The sequence below is a fragment of the Physella acuta genome, unplaced genomic scaffold (genome assembly GCF_028476545.2).
Source record: "Physella acuta isolate Inbredline_101_S28 unplaced genomic scaffold, ASM2847654v3 ptg000499l, whole genome shotgun sequence".
In the NCBI taxonomy this organism is placed as follows: domain Eukaryota; kingdom Metazoa; phylum Mollusca; class Gastropoda; family Physidae; genus Physella; species Physella acuta.
The window spans coordinates 146,518-166,482 of record NW_026732018.1 but is presented as its reverse complement, the minus strand read 5'-3'; the positions used below and the strand labels follow the sequence as shown (position 1 = coordinate 166,482).

General features: G+C 33.9%; 1 protein-coding gene across 1 annotated transcript; it reads left to right on the top strand.

Annotated features, from left to right (window-relative positions):
* Positions 1–329: 329 nt before the first annotated feature.
* LOC131944595 (uncharacterized) lies at positions 330–14,805 on the top strand. Its single transcript, XM_059305280.1, has 8 exons — positions 330–484; positions 1,590–1,662; positions 3,717–3,850; positions 8,535–8,633; positions 9,522–9,576; positions 12,916–13,052; positions 14,156–14,296; positions 14,583–14,805. The coding sequence occupies exons 1-8, from the start codon at positions 433–435 to the stop codon at positions 14,639–14,641; spliced, it is 750 nt and encodes a 249-aa protein (XP_059161263.1). The 5' UTR covers positions 330–432; the 3' UTR covers positions 14,642–14,805.
* Positions 14,806–19,965: the final 5,160 nt, after the last annotated feature.

Here is a 19,965-nt window from a genome sequence, read left to right as displayed (position 1 = left end):
AAAAAATTGAACCCCCCCCCCCCCCCCCATGAGACGATCCTGGCTACGCTACTGCTTTGTAATAATATTTCTTTATTCCAAATTTTTGAGTACTATTTTACTGCTATGTCTTAACTAATCAAATTGCTTTTTTAAAAAATGCTGTTATTAGATCTACGTTTTTTCCTCCATTTTTTTGTTTGTTTGTTATCGTTATTGTATAAATTGTATAAATTGAAATTGAATACTTTAACATAGTAAAGAGTGTCACTATATCGCTGTCTTTTTCGCACCGCAAAAGTAAAAGCAACACAATGTGCACGATTTAGTTCCCTAGTTCCTGTGTCTTCCATCTTGGAAAACATTGCGTTTTTAACTTGTTTTGATTTCATCTTGAGAGAGAAACGATGTAGCTTTCAGCTTTTGTTTTGGTTTGGAGAAATAACGTTTGAAATGATCAGCTCGGCAACTTACATCCTCTTTATCATCGCCACTTTTCCGCACGGTAAGTTAAAAGATCCGTTGAAGAACAAATTGTTGTCTTATTCTAGTAGCTGCAATTAAATAAATTCAAGCGTTAGTCGTTTTACATGTTTGATATCAATTAGGGGTGATATTAATAGCACGTACCTTTGGCTCATCATAAGGAAATTACCTTCCACCAACTCATATATCGTCATTTGGTTGGAGTTACCATAATTACTGAAATACCCGTCAGGCGGTTGAAGTTACCAACCACCAACTGAAATAAAAACTATCGGATGATTAAATTAAAACACCTGCCTCATTTTATTTGTTAGGAAAAGTATTTTTAAAAATCATTTTTGTGTCACTGGTAATCTTTTAAATATATATGATAAAAAGCATGTTTTAAATACCAAATAGTATTTTGGTTCTTTGGGTAAGTTGGATGGGTATTGTGAAAGTATAATATAAAAAAAAGGTGAGGTCTTATGAGATAGTTGGTAGTAAATTGCGATACTTGTATTTTCTAAATGTAAGATATGCATTTTCTATATGTAATATAATCAACAATATGAAGATGGTTCTAGGTTAAAATACCACGTCTTTGTTTTATGAATATATATATATATATATATATATATATATATATATATATATATATATATATATATATGTACGATATTTAGCAATATGAAGTAGGTAATAAGTTAAATTGCCACGCTTTTTGTTATTTATAAAGCTAGCCTCAATCTTTTGAAACAAATAAAAGGTAGGGGACAGAGGAAGGGACGTATGTATGTGTGTATAGGGGGGGGGTGTGTGTGGTATTTTGCAGCAACGTGACGTTCTATAAATTGTAAAGTGGGTGTTCTAGTGCTATTCAAATCTAGAAACATATGACATTACTAGATACAACTTATTATCTCTTTTTTAAACACATCCAACACCAACAAATGCGGCGTTTAAATGTTTGAGTTTAAAACATTTTCCAATTCAGTTCTTTACTAGTTCATACCACAAATGCCGGACGCTATTTTTTTGTAGCTCCATTCTTGAATATTTTTTATACCACAAATATCTGACGTTATATATTGTAGCTCCATTATTGAAAATTTCATTATAATAAATGTCTATGTATATTGCAGCTCTGAATACAGCAGATGAACACTGCCGTACCATATGTCTCCCCGAAGGACATTTGTCAAAACTGCTCTGCTTGTAAGCACATTTTAAAATCCATATATATATATATATATATATATATATATATATATATATATATATATATATATATATATATATATATATATATACATATATATATATATATATACATACATATATATATATATATATACATACATATATATATATATATATATATATATATATATATATATATATATATATATATATATATATATATATATATATATATATATATATATATATATATATTATCAGTGCCCCATATATTTATATATATATATATATGTATATATATATATATATATATGTATATATATATATATATATATATATATATATATATATATATATATATATATATATATACTATAATTATATGCTAGCGTACCCGTCCTCGCGCGTTGCCGCGGGGGTAGAAGAAGGGTTTCATCCATACGTTACGTATCCTATATTCTTAGACGCGTAACCTTGTTTTCTAAAAGTGAGTTAAACACCGGGACACGGGTTTACCTACACTACCGCGTGAAAACGTTATGTGTACATTAATCACTCACCGAAATAATCAGGTAGAACACACTTCGGTGACCACCCATGTGTCAGAGACGTAGAGGGGCGCTCTCAGGAGCACCCCCCCCCCCGATTACACTACCGCATAGGCGCCACGTACGGCCCCTAGCTCCTTAAAACTAACTGGCGCCATCGTGCCAAATAGCATCCTGTTAACAATGATGCAGATTGCATCATTCACTAAAGTGACACAAATGAACAGGATTTTTTTCTTTAGCACGTAAAAAAATTATTTGACGTGTTTTAAACATCAGTGCTAATTGCATCATTCGCAAAGTGACGAAACTGTTTGGATTTTTTACGGACAAAAAGAAACATCCCAGTTAATAAGCTAATCTTGGTTAATTTTTCTGATTATTGAAATAAAACGTATTACATGGCCCTCAGCGGCCCATGTGAGCCTTTGTGGATGGAAACTGATTTTTTTTTTGCAGCCAAATCGCATCCAACCAGGGTGCCGGCGGACACGCCTGATTCAATTTAGTGAGCGTTTGTAACGCCCCATCCTATCCACAGTCTATCACACTGTTTAGACAAAACGTAGTCGCCATAGCGCTCACGGGAAAGACCAGGGCGCCAAATCGCATCCTGCCGGGGGCCGCCCATGCAAAATTAAATCCCCATCCCAACACCACTCACCTCAACCCTCCAACCCCAGAAACCTTCTCGGTAGTATTCATCAACTCCCTAAAGTTTTTATGGCACCCGGATACACTTTGTGGAACCTCAATCGTCTTTTATTTTTATATACCGTATAGAGAAAAATTCCACCATCCCGTCGCTCCGCCCTTGCAAAATTAAAAAAAGATTTTCTTGACAGAACACTTCCCTAGAGTGTTCTAATCAACTCCCTAAAGTCTCATGGCTATCGGGCGAACGCTGTCAAACCAAAATCGACTTTTATTTTAATATACCCTATATTGAGAAAAAACAAATAGCGCATTGCCTGGGCGCCAACCCTGCAGAAACCTTCCCAGGAATGTTCTCAACATCTTCCCAAAGTTTCATGGCGATCGTGTGAACGGTGTCACGGCAATTTAATTTTATTATTTTTATAAACGAGAGAGAAAAATCGCACCCTCCCGTAGCGCCGAATTTGTGATATTAAAAATGTTTTTTTTACATAACCCTTCCCAAAAGTGTTCTAATGAACCCACCAAAGTTTGATGGCGATCGGAAGAATGGTGTCAAAATCGACTTTTATTTTTATATATCGAATATTGAGAAAAAACAAATCAGTTCTGTAATATAAATATATATATATATTAGTGTATATATATATATATATATATATATATATATATATATATATATATATATATATATATATATATATATATATATACGATACAATCAGTTGTGTATAAACTAATTACTTTACATTATAATATATATATGTATAATTATATATTTGTTTAGCCTATATATATATATATATATATATATATATATATATATATATATATATATATATATATATATATATACTTCTACAGTGAAAGCTTTGATTATGCCAACTGTGCATATAAAATTATACAAAGCAATCATTGCTGGCAAGGAGATAAAAGATATGCACAAAAACTTTTGGATACATTCAATCAATCTGGAGAGTTTAAACGCTGCGGATACAGTTAAGTTTTTGTATCTTAAGGCTTTTATATCAGATAGTTTTGGATTCTTTTATGTTGCATTGTATTGTAACTTGTCGAATTATTTACCGCAGATAATAAAGAATGTATGTTTAATAAAGAATATATGGTTGAAAAATAATGTATCTTTAGGATATTCAAATGAATGCATTTGTATTACAAGCTTTTTAATTTATTTTACAACATCGGTGGGTTTGTGCCAAATCTTGTCTCTCAATTTTTACCCCACACCTAAATTAGAGACGATGTTCAAACTTTTTTGCATTTATTCATCTCAATCGACAACGCAAGAATGCCCCATTTTTAATTTTTAAAAAAGGTCTAACTATTAATAACATAATTACTAAGTGAAAAAATTAAACCTGAGTAAATAAGATTATTGGGATATGCTCAATTGATTTGTATTTTTTACAGTTTAAGATCCAAAGCCTTTTGAATACTTTTATAATGTTTCGCACATGATAATAAGTATTAAACAGCAAGAAAAGGGTTGAAAATAATTTTGGTTTTCATGAAAACCCGAAAGAAATACCACCGCCATTTTGAATTTTTCTGTATTTTTAGAAATGTTAAGGCTTCATTTATTCATGCACTTATAGCAATCAAATTAAAACAGCATATATTTCAGTATATATAAAAACTTTAGGCATGACAACGTTTTGAAAGAGCTCTCTGGTCAGAACTTTACAAGGTCTGGAAAATAGTACTCATTTTAGTATTCAAAAGTTTCAAAATTTGCATATTATTTACCATAAACCTTTTTTCTATGAAAGCAATCACAATTCCCTCGTGACAAAGTTTTATTTTTGCATGAGGAACTTTTACTGAAAATATGGTGGGCATTGTTTAATAAATAAAAACGTATTAGGCTTTAAGTGTTAAGAAACTGCGAACTGAGTAAAACAGCAAAAAGTAGTAAAAAGTAGGTCACGAAAATACCATATCTGTTTAATACACGAGAAATCCAGCTTTCCAATGATGCCAAATACAATATGATGACGGATATAAAATTTTCTTAGAGAGCTTGTAAAATTGGGGATGCTCTGTTCCCGTGTATAATTGTATATGTATATTTAAAACAGCCATCTAAAAATTGACGCTTTTTTCACTCTGAGTTGTTTAACACACCTCACCCCTCGTACCTGCTTACCAGCACGGGACATGCCGTAATTGTGTAGAGCGACTTTATTGTCATGCTTAGGTATACGCTGGATAAGATAATAGACCTAAAGCAACCGGACAGTGGTGAATGAAGTTGAGCCCCCTCCACCCACGTACTGATCTGTTAGTACAATTCATTTCACCATGATAGACCAATGCTTTTTTTTAAAGATCTACTACAGTAGTAATTTTTCTACAGTTACTAACTTACATTATTGCAAAAACTTAACAAAAAAAAAACCCAACAAAAAACTACTACAAGATCTGTAGTGGTAAGACAGGCAAACCTTCAAACCCCTTCCATATATATCGCCCTCTTTAAATAGCCTAATAGGGTGCCGAAAATGCTCAATTTTATAGTTTTGTACTAAGCAAATTCTTCTCTTAATTTTTATTCAATCACAATATGCTAAAGAATGAAACAGCTATACAAAGAAATGTCTTTCAAATTTATTAATATTAATGCATATATATATATATATATATATATATATATATATATATATATATATATATATATATATATATATATATATATATATATATATATATATATATATATATATATCTATCTATCTCAGGGGTCTCCAAACTTTACAGCCCGAGGGCCGCATTAACTATCACATATCAGTTCGGGGGCCAGAGTTTCTTTAAGGCATCTCTTGAAAATGTTTGTTCACACAGGTGTGTTGTTCGAAAATTTGAAAGGTACTTTGATGCAAACGTTTTAATGTTAGGAAAGTCTTCCTTGTGCAAAAACGTATGAAAACCTATCCGCCCTTCTTTGAACGTGTCTCTAAGGAAGTCATTTTCTTGCTATTCAATGACCTCCAGCTGCAGTTCATCTTTGCAAATGGCCAGTTTTGCTTCAAATGGGCTTTGAAACAGTCTCACTTCTTCTGTCTTTAAATCCAAGTCAGAAAACCGCTACTGAAACTGCAGCTGGAGGTCTTTAATGATCTCGTATGTAAATGACGTGGGGAACTCAGTGGTTGCTTCAGCCGTAAAGGCCTTGCACTACTGAGAGTGAGTCAAGTTGTTGGCCTGTACTTGTTCCAAAAACATGACAAGTGTGTGTCTAAAGGCCTTAAGGTGGATGTATAGATCAGAAACTATATTTCAATCTCTTGCCGTTTTAGGTTCAGAAATTTTAAATGACTAGTTATGTTTGCAGCAGAGGCCAATTTCTATACCCACTCTTCATCAGACAATAATGGCTGTGACTTGCCTTTACTATCATTAAGTCACCTATTTCTTTTCTTAGATACTCTGCTCAGAATTTTCTCGCAAAATTAGCAATCTTACTGATATGAAATATGGTAAATCTTGCGATTTTGTGTTTGTCTCTGAATTATCTATGGTTAGATATCTCTTCGGTAACAGTGTCATACATGCTATGTAAGGGAGCCAGCTCTTATGTTATGTTCAGGTCTTCATACACACCTCTAATGAACACAAGAAGTTGAGAGGTGGAACAGCTGCCCAGCGACTCATCCATTGCAATAAAAAAAATGGCGAAACTTGCTTGAATTTTTGAGTCGCAATGTTTTCACCAATGTCTGCTACACGGCGAGTAATTGTATTTGCACACAAAGCTACATTTTCAAATTGTTTTGAATTTTCTGGGCAAAGCTCCTCAGCCACCTCCAACAAACATTTATTCAGTGGACAAAAAGATCGTCGCGGGCCGGATAAAATGACCTCGCGGGCCGCATCCGGCCCGCGGGCCGTAGTTTGGAGACCCCTGATATATATATATATATACATATACATATATATATATATATATATATATATATATATATATATATATATATATATATATATATATATATGTGTAAACAATGTAACCCCCCCACATGAGACGCCACTTATGGTACAAATTAAGGGAGCATTATTAATTATAAAAGAGACTGCATGGCTAAAATCAAAACACGCGTATCTTAAGTCCAGCAAGCCTTTATGATCATGCAAAAACCTGGCGATTGAAGAATTTTCCAAAGTAATGTCCTTTGCTTCCTACTGTATAGCAGCAAATGCTAGAAAGTAACAATCGCCACTGGCAGATCACTAAACTAAGTGCTTGCAAAAGATAAAAGGCATCCACAGGCTTAACACCTTTTCATATAAGAGGCTTCTAGGAGTAATTGAACAGGAAGCAGTTTACGAATTAAAAAAAAAAAGAATATGGCGATGGATTGGGCATCTGCTAAGAATGAATTTGGATGATTCTGGACGCCTCAAGGAAAAAGAAAGAAAGGAAGACGCACGGCGGGAGATCAGCTGGTAGAGGCAGGACTGTCACGAGGGACTGTCAGGAAAATTACAGGAGACCGAACAAAGTGGAGGGAGCTGTCAGTGGCGGTCCTATGTGTTGGGTGCAGGGAGCTGTCAGTGGCGGCCCTATGTGTTGGGTGCAGGGAGCTGTCAGTGGCGGCCCTATGTGTTGGGTGCAGGGAGCTGTCAGTGGCGGCCCTATGTGTTGGGTGCAGGGAGCTGTCAGTGGCGGCCCTATGTGTTGGGTGCAGGGAGCTGTCAGTGGCGGCCCTATGTGTTGGGTGCAGGGAGCTGTCAGTGGCGGCCCTATGTGTTGGGTGCAGGGAGCTGTCAGTGGCGGCCCTATGTGTTGGGTGCAGGGAGCTGTCAGTGGCGGCCCTATGTGTTGGGTGCAGGGAGCTGTCAGTGGCGGCCCTATGTGTTGGGTGCAGGGAGCTGTCAGTGGCGGCCCTATGTGTTGGGTGCAGGGAGCTGTCAGTGACGGTCCTATGTGTTGGGTGCAGGTAGCTGTCAGTGGCGGTCCTATGTGTTGTGTGCAGGTAGCTGTCAGTGGCGGTCCTATGTGTTGGGTGCAGGGAGCTGTCAGTGGCGGCCCTATGTGTTGGGTGCAGGGAGCTGTCAGTGGCGGCCCTATGTGTTGGGTGCAGGGAGCTGTCAGTGGCGGCCCTATGTGTTGGGTGCAGGGAGCTGTCAGTGGCGGCCCTATGTGTTGGGTGCAGGGAGCTGTCAGTGGCGGCCCTATGTGTTGGGTGCAGGGAGCTGTCAGTGGCGGCCCTATGTGTTGGGTGCAGGGAGCTGTCAGTGACGGTCCTATGTGTTGGGTGCAGGTAGCTGTCAGTGGCGGTCCTATGTGTTGTGTGCAGGTAGCTGTCAGTGGCGGTCCTATGTGTTGGGTGCAGGGAGCTGTCAGTGGCGGCCCTAAGTGTCTTGTGTGCAGGGAGCTGTCAGTGGCGGTCCTATGTGTTGGGTGCAGGGAGCTATGTGTGGCGACACCATTTGTCTTGGACACAAAAAGGAAAAGATTAAAAAAGAAAATATAGCCAACTATCATGCTTATTATAAGCATTGGTCGTTTACATTTGTAATTATATGCTAATTATTGAGTGACCCATGCTTTTACTAGTTGCTAGATTCCCCAAATGCCTTTTAAAGCTTATTTTTTGTTTAAATTGTTTTATTTAAAAAGTATGCACATAAATTTTAAATGAACTTCGTGTGGCTTCCCAGATTTGGACCCAAGATCTGAAACTGGTTTTACATTTGATCAAAGCCGGGCAGATCTCGTACCCTGCTATGCTTTATATATTCCAACGAAATCAAACCGCCGTACGTATGGATATTTGTATTTAATAAATACAGCTAACCATTTTGTTGTATGAATTTGTATTAATCGTATTAGTTCGGTATGTAGCTTAACGACATTTTTATAACCTTAATAAGGACATGTCGAGTGATCAGTAACAGAATGTTTTTTTTTCGGTTGTAATTCTCTCATTTGTGGCTCATAGTTATAACTGAAAGTGTTTTAAGCTTTAAAATGATTTATACATTTTATTGGCGATTCAAAATGGAAATAACTCTAAGATTATTTTCACAAATGTTATAAAAACTGTATATAACCTTGTAACAAAAGTTCTTGAGATAGATAAATTTTGCAAAAGAAATGTTATATCATTTTTATCGGAACATATAATAAGAATAAATCGTAGAAATTTAGTTATTTTATTAATTGCGCAATAAAAAAAAAACTCATTTGGTCTTTCGAGTAGCATAAAAGTTTTTAAAATAATTAAAAATAGTGATTTAAAATATTTAGGAAATTAATAATTTACAATTTTTAAATTAATAAACACAATTGGTTTTCTGTTTCTGTACTGTGATTCTTTATAATTTAAAAATTTAATAATGAAATTTTTTTTATTGAACATCTATTGTCATTTCCTATAATGATTGTAACTAGTACTGATTAGTGAATTATAATACAAAATAAACTTAAAACTTTAAATTTACCCATTTCCGTTTTAAAAACACTGTGTACTATAATAAAAACATTGCTTTAAGAGAATTTAAGGCCGATTCAATTTTGAAATAAAAAACCGTATTATCTGTTTTGCCATTAATTTAGTTACATAATTTCTGTTTTTAAGAAAGTGTTTGGTTATGTAAATACGCAGTATAGCTCTTTTTAAATGGAGGATCGTTTTATTGTTACAGGGATTTGTGAAGCAGTTGGAGGGTGTATGGACAAACATCGGAATACAACGTGCCTGTACGTATTTTGACTGTTTATTGGTTTTCCAGGTTGAGGGTTTGAGCATAAGACTAGCAACCTATTTCGTGTAAACAGAACCCGCTGCAGAAACTGCACACACACCATCCCAACATCGAGTTGGTCAAGGAGGGTCCTTTTTAGAAGAGCCCATTATGCATACTAGTGAAGGCATCAAGGAAACTAGCCTGCTGGCAAATCTCCTAACACCCTAGACTAAACCCAGATTAGGGGTCTGGTACATCTGAACCCTACATGAAAGTAGTAGATCAGCACAGGACTGACTAGAAATGAGAAGGTAAAAAGTCAAATGTTCTAGGATTAAGCGACACAGAGAATGGCTGTGGCCAAAGCAGACAGACTACAATAAGGAATATCACCCGCTCAAGTCACGTGGATATTGATCATGAACACACTCAAGGTATAACCCTGACGATGCCTTCAGCAGTAACAATTGCTTTGATTGCACGGAAACCAGTCATGATTCATATTAACCTGTTTTAATGCCATGGGAAGGGAAATAACTTTAATTCAGTGCTATGCACCCCCAAAAGCTGCAAGTTTCTTCTTTTAAAGAGTCAAATGTCGAAAATGACGCCCAATTAAGCCAGGTAGTCATTTGTTTTTCTAACACTGAGTCGTCTAGGATTATCTTTGTCGTTGATTTTGACAAGGTTAAGTGATTTATTTTCTTAGTTTTAATAGGCAGCCCTTAGTTTGTGTACCACATTCTGATTGGTTACATATTATTATGTCGACCTGGTAACAGCACGCGGAGCAATATAAAAGTATTAATTCGTAATAGAAAAAAATAATTAAAAAGCAATGACAAAACAAACAAATTGCGTATTAAAGATATATGTATGAAAGGTCTATGTAATTGTAATAAGGTTTTAAAAAATATTTTTAAAAATATGGCAAGCGATAAAATTATATTTACGTTTCTAAAATTTAAAGCCGTTTTGGAACCATCGATTACACTCTTTTTAATATTTTTGTATCGAATGTAAGCCGTTGAAAAGCCGTATAGATTTATTTTATCAATTCAAATATTTTCATAAATTGTCCTCAACCTCTCCTTGAAATCTACCGGAATTTCCAGGGAGAGTAAAACAGTAAAAGTCAGAACAATTGTTTTTCATAATAAAAATATACAATAGTGATCTATGTTGTATTGCGTAGTATTGTATTTATCCTTATATATAAAAGCCTATGTGCGCACTTCTCTCTCTCTCTCTCTGTCCGCACAATATTTTCTCAGGATAGCACATCAGAATCTTCAGCGATATATGGAGAACTTAATACGGACTTTTGTTGAAAATAATATGTTAGATGTTTTAAATGTATAAACAAAATTTTATTTAAAGAAGAAAAATAAAAAAATAAAGGCATATTCGAATGTAGAAAAACAGTTTTGATAATGCAACAGGAAAAGTGTTTATAGTTGTGGAAAAGAACGCACGAAACAATGACGTCACATGCCAATTGTTTACTATAAAGAAAGTACACAGAACTCATGGCGTCATCTTCCGATTTTAGAATATAAAGAAGTGAACTATTTCATTCAAGTTTGATTTAGATCTACGAACGCTATGAAATGTATACATTATAATTTTATCGGCCTGAACTTATAAAATTTACTTTATCTATTTGGATTCTAGATCTAGAGATTCTAGATCTAGAATCTCTAGATCTAGAATAGATCTACGGAAAAACTAGACGTAGACGCTAATATCTAGATTTAGACTATTTACTCTAGCATCTATTGCTATGATAAATTTCTATATTAAACTATTTCAGGCCTTACTTATTTTATAGAAATCTTTGTTAAGCTATGGAATTGGCCAACGTGGGATAAAATTTACCATGTAAGAATAGGGCTATACATATAAACCTAATAAAAATAAATCACTTTAAAAACAAGAAGAATACCATTGAATAGCCGAGTTTTTAATGGAATCATTTAAGTCACATAATCAGTGTGTGCATGTGTTATGTCAAATGTGTCGGATTTTTAGCTAATAAGTTATTTCTTTGCTTTGTCACTAATGTCGTTCAGCGTGTAGTAAAGCACATTGCGTTTTGACCTATAACTATTTTATAAAATATTTTTCTCAAACAAGTACAACGTTTTAAAATATATAGGCATATAATTCACGTGAAACGGGTACCGATGGCTAGTATTAAATAATATAACATCCCCAATCACCACAATACCCCGACTACACTAATCCAAATTAAAAGTTAAAGTGTTTTTGCTAAATTACTATTATATTACTAGTAATGGACCCGAGCGAGAAAAGTCTTAAACGTATTCGAGTGGCCCATTAAATATTTAACAAATCATACGCGACGTAGTTATAATTAATATGGTTTTAAATTCCTCTTTTTTTTCGGACTTTACTAAAGATTGGATGTAATTGATGTTTTTAATATTTTTACGGCAGCTAAATAAAATTAAATAAAAGTAAAATCAATTTAGTTTTCACGTGTAATGGCGACATAAACAATGGCATCCTGCTATTATATACGCTAGTAATAATTTTATTGTACAAATTGTAAGCGAAAAACAGGCAGAACTAGGTCATATGGTTTAAATTTGTATTGTTATTTAAAAAAAATTATCTGCAAAGTTTTGTAAACAAAAAATTATGATGTGGGGCTATCAGAAATCGATCACTTAGTTCCTATACAACCAATCAATATTTATACATTTACATCAATTGATTTTTTTTCAAGATCTCTGGATTTACAATTTTTAAAACATTGATAAAAATATTGAATTTTTGAATTATTGTTGGGCTTAATTTTGTAAATTTTAAAATTATTTTTACGTTGGCTTTGATTGCAAAATCTAAAAAGCATGATTTTAATCCATGTCAACAATATGAAGGAAGAATTCTCGTCAACGACGTCGCCTCCATTATTTCTTTGACCATTTCAATCCTTAAACAGGAAGTAGTTTTGTACTTATTACACAAATGTTATAGAATATTAAATTTTGGTTGAAAAATATGCTATCTGGCAACACAAATTTGGAACCATTTGGAATCAGCTTTTCATGTTTATTATAATTATGACATGTTTGTATGATAGCCGGTTTAGCGATTTAACTGAGAGCTACTGCTAAAGGTATAGTCAGGATCCACATGAAAGAAGAAACAAGTCAATTATATATATATATTTTTAAATAAATTTTAACAAATAAACCAAAAGTATATATAGATATTTAATTTATTTTAACAAATTAATTAAATATCTACTTGTGTAACAGTTCAGTGTCTGAACATACCTCTCAAATTTAAAATAAAGCGTTTTTTTTATATTTGGACTCATCAGGGATAAGGAGCTTTACCTGAACTTCTGTGTTGTACTAGGATTTCGTCTTGAATGGTGCATTCCAGAATATGGTCGGAGGGGTTTATTCATTTGGAAAAAGTATCAAGAGGAAGGATATTTTCGCAGCTGTGGATTAGGTAATATTCGTTTCTTTGACAACAGGAGTAAACATATTTTAAACCTTGTCCTTTACGAATTAGCACATACACCCACAAAGCAACCACACCTATATTTTTTTTGTCTGGGGCGGAGTTAGGTTTATTTTTTAGAAGGGACGGGGAAGAATACATTTAAAGTTTTTTAAATTAAATTTAGGATATAGTGTAGACCCTATGTTAAACAAACATATTATGGAAAAGCTATACATTGAACCGTTTAACCGAACGGATATTTTAAACTATCCGATAAATACAAAAAGTCCTGAGCGTCAGGAAACATTAGAAAATAAAAACATTCACAATCTAACGAGAAAAAGTTTCAAATTGCTTGATTCTTACTTAGTATGATATTGGTTATTTACAAGTTGGCTATTCATTGACACGACATTAGTTCAGCCAAAATTTTGTAATATGTATGACATTACTTGAAACAACATTATGAGCTTCTATAAAGTTGTTATTATCTTGAAAGTGAGATTGTGAAATCCTGTTCTTAATCTTTATATATATATATATATATATATATATATATATATATATATATATATATATATATATATATATATATATATATATATATATATATATATATATATATATATATATATATATATATAGTCTCTCTGTACTAAAATGCAATAGCAATACCATATGTATACTGATATTTATAACTATCGTGGGGGTCGGCGTGGTCGAGTCGTTAGTTGGGGACAGCCACTCTTCTAGGAGAGACAACTCCAAAATCAAACAACTGCTGCCTTGTAGTTTGTTCTTGGTTGGACAAAGGCTATGGAAGCAAATCCAAAAAGAAAAGCAGGCTGAAATCGTAGTCAATGGCCTCAATGGCGCAAAACCAGTTGACAAGTAATCCTTAATTGTGATGGAAGCTCATGGTTGATAAATTCGAAAAAAGTCTCGAGTTCAAACCCTCTGGCAGATAAGGCTCGATCCCTCCAACACTAAAAATTAAGAACGAAGAAGAAGAAGAAAGAAGATAACTATCGTTATACGGATAATAAATTTTCATCTAGATATACTGTCTTAATATATACCAAACTAGAGAACAGTTTTTATTTGCGCAGTTTACGACCCAGTGACAAAAATGGTCCTGCCAAAGAAGATGACCCCCAAAAATGCACAATTCGATTGCTATAGCTTAAGTGGAGATATAGCTCTGGGTATCAGCTATTCTACAAACGGACAAGGAAAAACTACGTTAAAAGGTTTTGAATATTTTGTTTCCTACAAAGATATACTTTTTATTTACTTATAATATTTGAAAACGATTGGCAATGCATTAATATCCCAAGTAAAAGAGGAGTTTATTGTACTGATTAAGAAGTAGTTAGCAAAAAAAGTTTCATAACATTTATTACTTAAAGAAAAAATCTGTCGGTTTACTTTCGTAGATGCTCTATGTTTATTTTCTCCACTAAACTCAAACACATTCAATTCCGAAAAGTGCATCATTTAAACATAGTTTATATGTGCTTTCTATTTATTTATCAGGAAAGTCATGGAGTATTGTGGTAGCTGTAGCGGTCATCGCAAGTGTTTTCAATGATTAAGATCGCAAGAAGTCAAGGAAAATATGGCTCTGATAAAGTATAAAATAAAGCAAAATATTATAAAATATTATAAGCCGAAGTTATCTAAAGTGATGCAGTATAATTATCTGTATATTCCAGTAGTATAAAAATAACAAGCTAGATATTTTATGGCAATAAACATTTTAATACATGTTTTGGTTTCTGTCTTAATTACATAAATTTTGAAAAAGTTTCAATGATAATTATGCACTTTAAAGAACAAAATAATTGTTTATAGTTTCTCGTGTACAGAATATAGAGGAAGTATTGTAATTGTTACGTACTTCTACTACTGATTTATCTTACGTAACATTCGCATTCTTTCTGGGTTGGTTTCTGGACTGATTAACTAGATGAATACCATAAAAGACTGCTAGAAACAAAAACTCTTTATAGAACTCGCTATCTAACGTCTGTGGTAAAATTAAAAATACAAAGAATTCCTAAATCTAATAGAACTTTTAATCAGTACCAAAACCTTCTAAAATGAATCAAGTTTAACTAATAAAATACAATGAACAAAATATATAATAATGTGGAAAACCCAACTCACAATTTCATGAAAAACACACACACCTCTGACTACAACTAATTCTTTATAAAATACCTAATTAACACAACCTACACTAGGAAAACAAGATACGGAATGCTATTGAACTTTTGAATTAAGTTGTTAGCTCGATAAAATTAGTGCTTTATATGAAACTAGCCGTCCCGGCCAGGCCCTGATCTGGCTTCTGTGAAAAACCTTTCTGTTAAAGACCATTACCTGTGTGTTTAGTAATCATCATAAACCCGGCATTGCCCACCCAAACCACAACCAACCAAAACAACAAAACGCAAACATAACGCTAACACAATTACAAATACAAACGAAAACAAAAACCTAACAACAAACCCAACCACAACCACAAACACAATACAAACACAAAGAAAAAACAAACAAAAAAGCAAACGAAAACAAAAACCTAACAACAAACCCAACCACAAACACAAACACCAATACAAACACAAAGAAAAAACAAACAAAAAAGCAAACGAAAACAAAAACCTAACAACAAACCCAACCACAAACACCAATACCAACAAAAAAAACAACGAAAAAGCAAACGAAAACAAACCAAATCCAAACGCAAAACCAACCAAAAACACAAATACAAACCCAAACAAAAAAACACAAACAAAAACGAAAAAAGAAAGAACAAAAACGAACCAAATCAAAACGCAAACCCACCTAAACACAAAGAAAACACTAACGCGAACATAAACGCCCGGGGCGGAATCACCTGAACGACTATAGTACCCCAACTTATTCATAATCTTTTGCACTCACTTAAACGAATACGCCTGTTTCAATTTAATGAACAATTATAATACTCCAAGCTTATCCGTAAAATACCTACAACATTTGCACTTGATCAATCCCCGCTAATTATGTAATTATTTTTTTTCCCAACACCATAACAAAGTAATTAAAAAGTAATTTTTTTTCCACAAATGCAATGGTTTTATAAAGGGAAGTAATTGTGTTTTCCCTAATTTATCAAAGGGAAGTAAGTGCTATAGGACTAAATATAGACATAATTAGAATTTTTGTAAAAGATGATATTTATATATATATATATATATATATATATATATATATATATATATATATATATATATATATATATATAGCTAGATATTTTATGGCAATAAACATTTTAATACATGTTTTGGTTTCTGTGTTAATTACATACATTTTGAAAAAAGTTTCAATGATAATTATGCACTTTAAAGAACAAAATAATTGTGTTTAGTTTCTCGTATACATAATATAGAGGAAGTATTTTAATTGATACGTACTTCTACTACTGATTTTCTTACGTAACATTCGGATTCTTTCGGGGTTGGTTTCTACACTGATTAACTAGATGAATACCATAAAAGACTGCTAGAAACAAAAACTCGTTATAAACTCGCTATCTAACGTCTGTGGTAAAATTAAAAATACAAAGAATTCCTAAATCTAATAGAACTGTAATCAGTACCAAAACCCTCTCAAATTTATCAAGTTTAACTAATAAAATACAATGAAGAAAATATATAATAATGTGGAAAACCCAACTCAGGATTTCATGAAAAACACATACACCTCTGACTACAACTAATGCTTGATAAAATAACTAATTAACACAACCTACACTAGGAAAACAAAATACGATATGCAAATGAACTTTTGGATTAAGTTGTTAGCTCGATAAAATTAGTGCTTTATATGAAATTTTTAAAATAATTCTTAAAATACTAAATAAGCTTCTAATTAAGTCAAATTTATGTTTATTACATTGCCTTTAGTCAAAATTCAGTGCCAATTTTAAAAGAAATCGGTAAAAATTTCTCTTGGTATAAACATACACATATACTAACACATAAACATAAACATAAACATAAACTATAAACATAAACATAAACATGAACATGAACATGAACATGAACATGAACATGAACATGAACATGAACATGAACATGAACATGAACATGAACATGAACATGAACATGAACATGAACATGAACATGAACATGAACATGAACATGAACATGAACATGAACACGAACACGAACACGAACACGAACACGAACACGAACACGAACATGAACATGAACATGAACATGAACATGAACATGAACATGAACATGAACATGAACATGAACATGAACATGAACATGAACATGAACATGAACATGAACATGAACATACACATAAACATACACATAAACATACACATACACATACACATACACATACACATACACATACACATACACATACACATACACATACACATACACATACACATACACATACACATACACATACACATACACATACACATACACATACACATACACATACACATACACATACACATACACATACACATACACATACACATACACATACACATACACATACACATACACATACACATACACATACACATACACATACACATACACATACACATACACATACACATACACATACACATACACATACACATACACATACACATACACATACACAATTGAACATGAACATGAACATGAACATGAACATGAACATGAACATGAACATGAACATGAACATGAACATCAACATACACATACACATACACATACACATACACCTACACCTACACCTACACCTACACCTACACCTACACCTACACCTACACCTACACCTACACCTACACCTACACCTACACCTACACCTACACCTACACCTACACCTACGCCTACACCTACGCCTACGCCTACACCTACGCCTACGCCTACGCCTACGCCTACGCCTACGCCTACGCCTACGCCTACGCCTACGCCTACGCCTACGCCTACACCTACACCTACACCTACACCTACACCTACACCCACACCTACGCCTACGCCTACGCCTACGCCTACACCTACGCCTTGACCTACACCTACACCTACACCTACACCTACACCTACACCTACACCTACACCTACACCTACACCTACACCTACACCTACACCTACACCTACACCTACACCTACACCTACACCTACACCTACACCTACACCTACACCTACACCTACACCTACACCTACACCTACACCTACACCTACACCTACACCTACACCTACACCTACACGTACACGTACACGTACACGTACACGTACACGTACACGTACACGTACACATACACATACACATACACGTTCGTATACGTGAACGTGCTCAGACACAGGCACAGACACAGACACAGACATAGACATAGACATAGACATAGACATAGACATAGACATAGACATAGACATAGACATAGACATAGACATAGACATAGACATAGACATAGACATAGACATAGACATAGACATAGACATAGACATAGACATAGACATAGACATAGACATAGACATAGACATAGACATAGACATAGACATAGACATAGACATAGACATAGACATAGACATAGACATAGACATAGACATAGACATAGACATAGACATAGACATAGACATAGACATAGACATAGACATAGACATAGACATAGACATAGACATAGACATAGACATAGACATAGACATAGACATAGACATAGACATAGACATAGACATAGACATAGACATAGACATAGACATAGACATAGACATAGACATAGACATAGACATAGACATAGACATAGACATAGGCATAGGCATAGGCATAGGCATAGGCATAGGCATAGGCATAGGCATAGGCATAGGCATAGGCATAGGCATAGGCATAGGCATAGGCATAGGCATAGGCATAGGCATAGGCATAGGCATAGGCATAGGCATAGGCATAGGCATAGGCATAGGCATAGGCATAGGCATAGGCATAGGCATAGGCATAGGCATAGGCATAGGCATAGGCATAGGCATAGGCATAGGCATAGGCATACACAGTATGTTCAGTGATATATGGATAATTTAAAGATACGGATTTTTGTTAAAAATAACATGGTGGTCGGTTTAAATGTATATAACCTAAGTTTTATTTAAAGAAGTACAAAAAGAGGAATATTTGAATGTCGAAACAGATTTTCAACTAAAGTGTTCATTGTCGTGACAAGAACGCAACTAAGTCTAAGAAAAGAACACAAAATAGAGGGCGTCACCTTCCAATTTTAGAGTATTAAGAAATTAGCTATTTTATTCAAATTTGATATAGATCTACTTATGAATTAGACGTACGGTATGAAATGTATGCAATACAATTTTCTCAGCCTAAACCCCTTGAAATTTACTTTATCTACGTGGATTCTAGATGTACATCTAGAGCTACACAATAACTATTTAACTAGGCTTTACAATAAACCAGTCGTAGATTCTAGATCTAGATCTACGGAAAAACTAGACTTAGATTCTAGATCTAGACTCTATCTAGATCTAGATATCTTGATATGAAGTTATAGAAATACTAGACTTAAGCCAGCCGTAGATTCTTCATCTAGATCTAGCTCTATCTAGATCGAGACTCTATAGCAATAATGAGTTTTTGTACAAAAAAATTCAGGCCTTCATTATTTTACATAAGTCTTTGTTTGTTTAGCTATCGAATTAACTAATTTGGAAAAAAATTGAAATTGAAATAATATGGCCTATTCGCGAAACTCAAGTTTATTACGCTGACTCTTGATCTAAGTAAAGTACACCACTAATTCTGCACCTAATCGAAAGTGTCTAGATAGCTGAGATGATAGTGTAATAGTTTCACATCACAAGGTTAAATTAAATTTAATTTTTTAAAATGTGAATGATAAAGCTGCCGATCG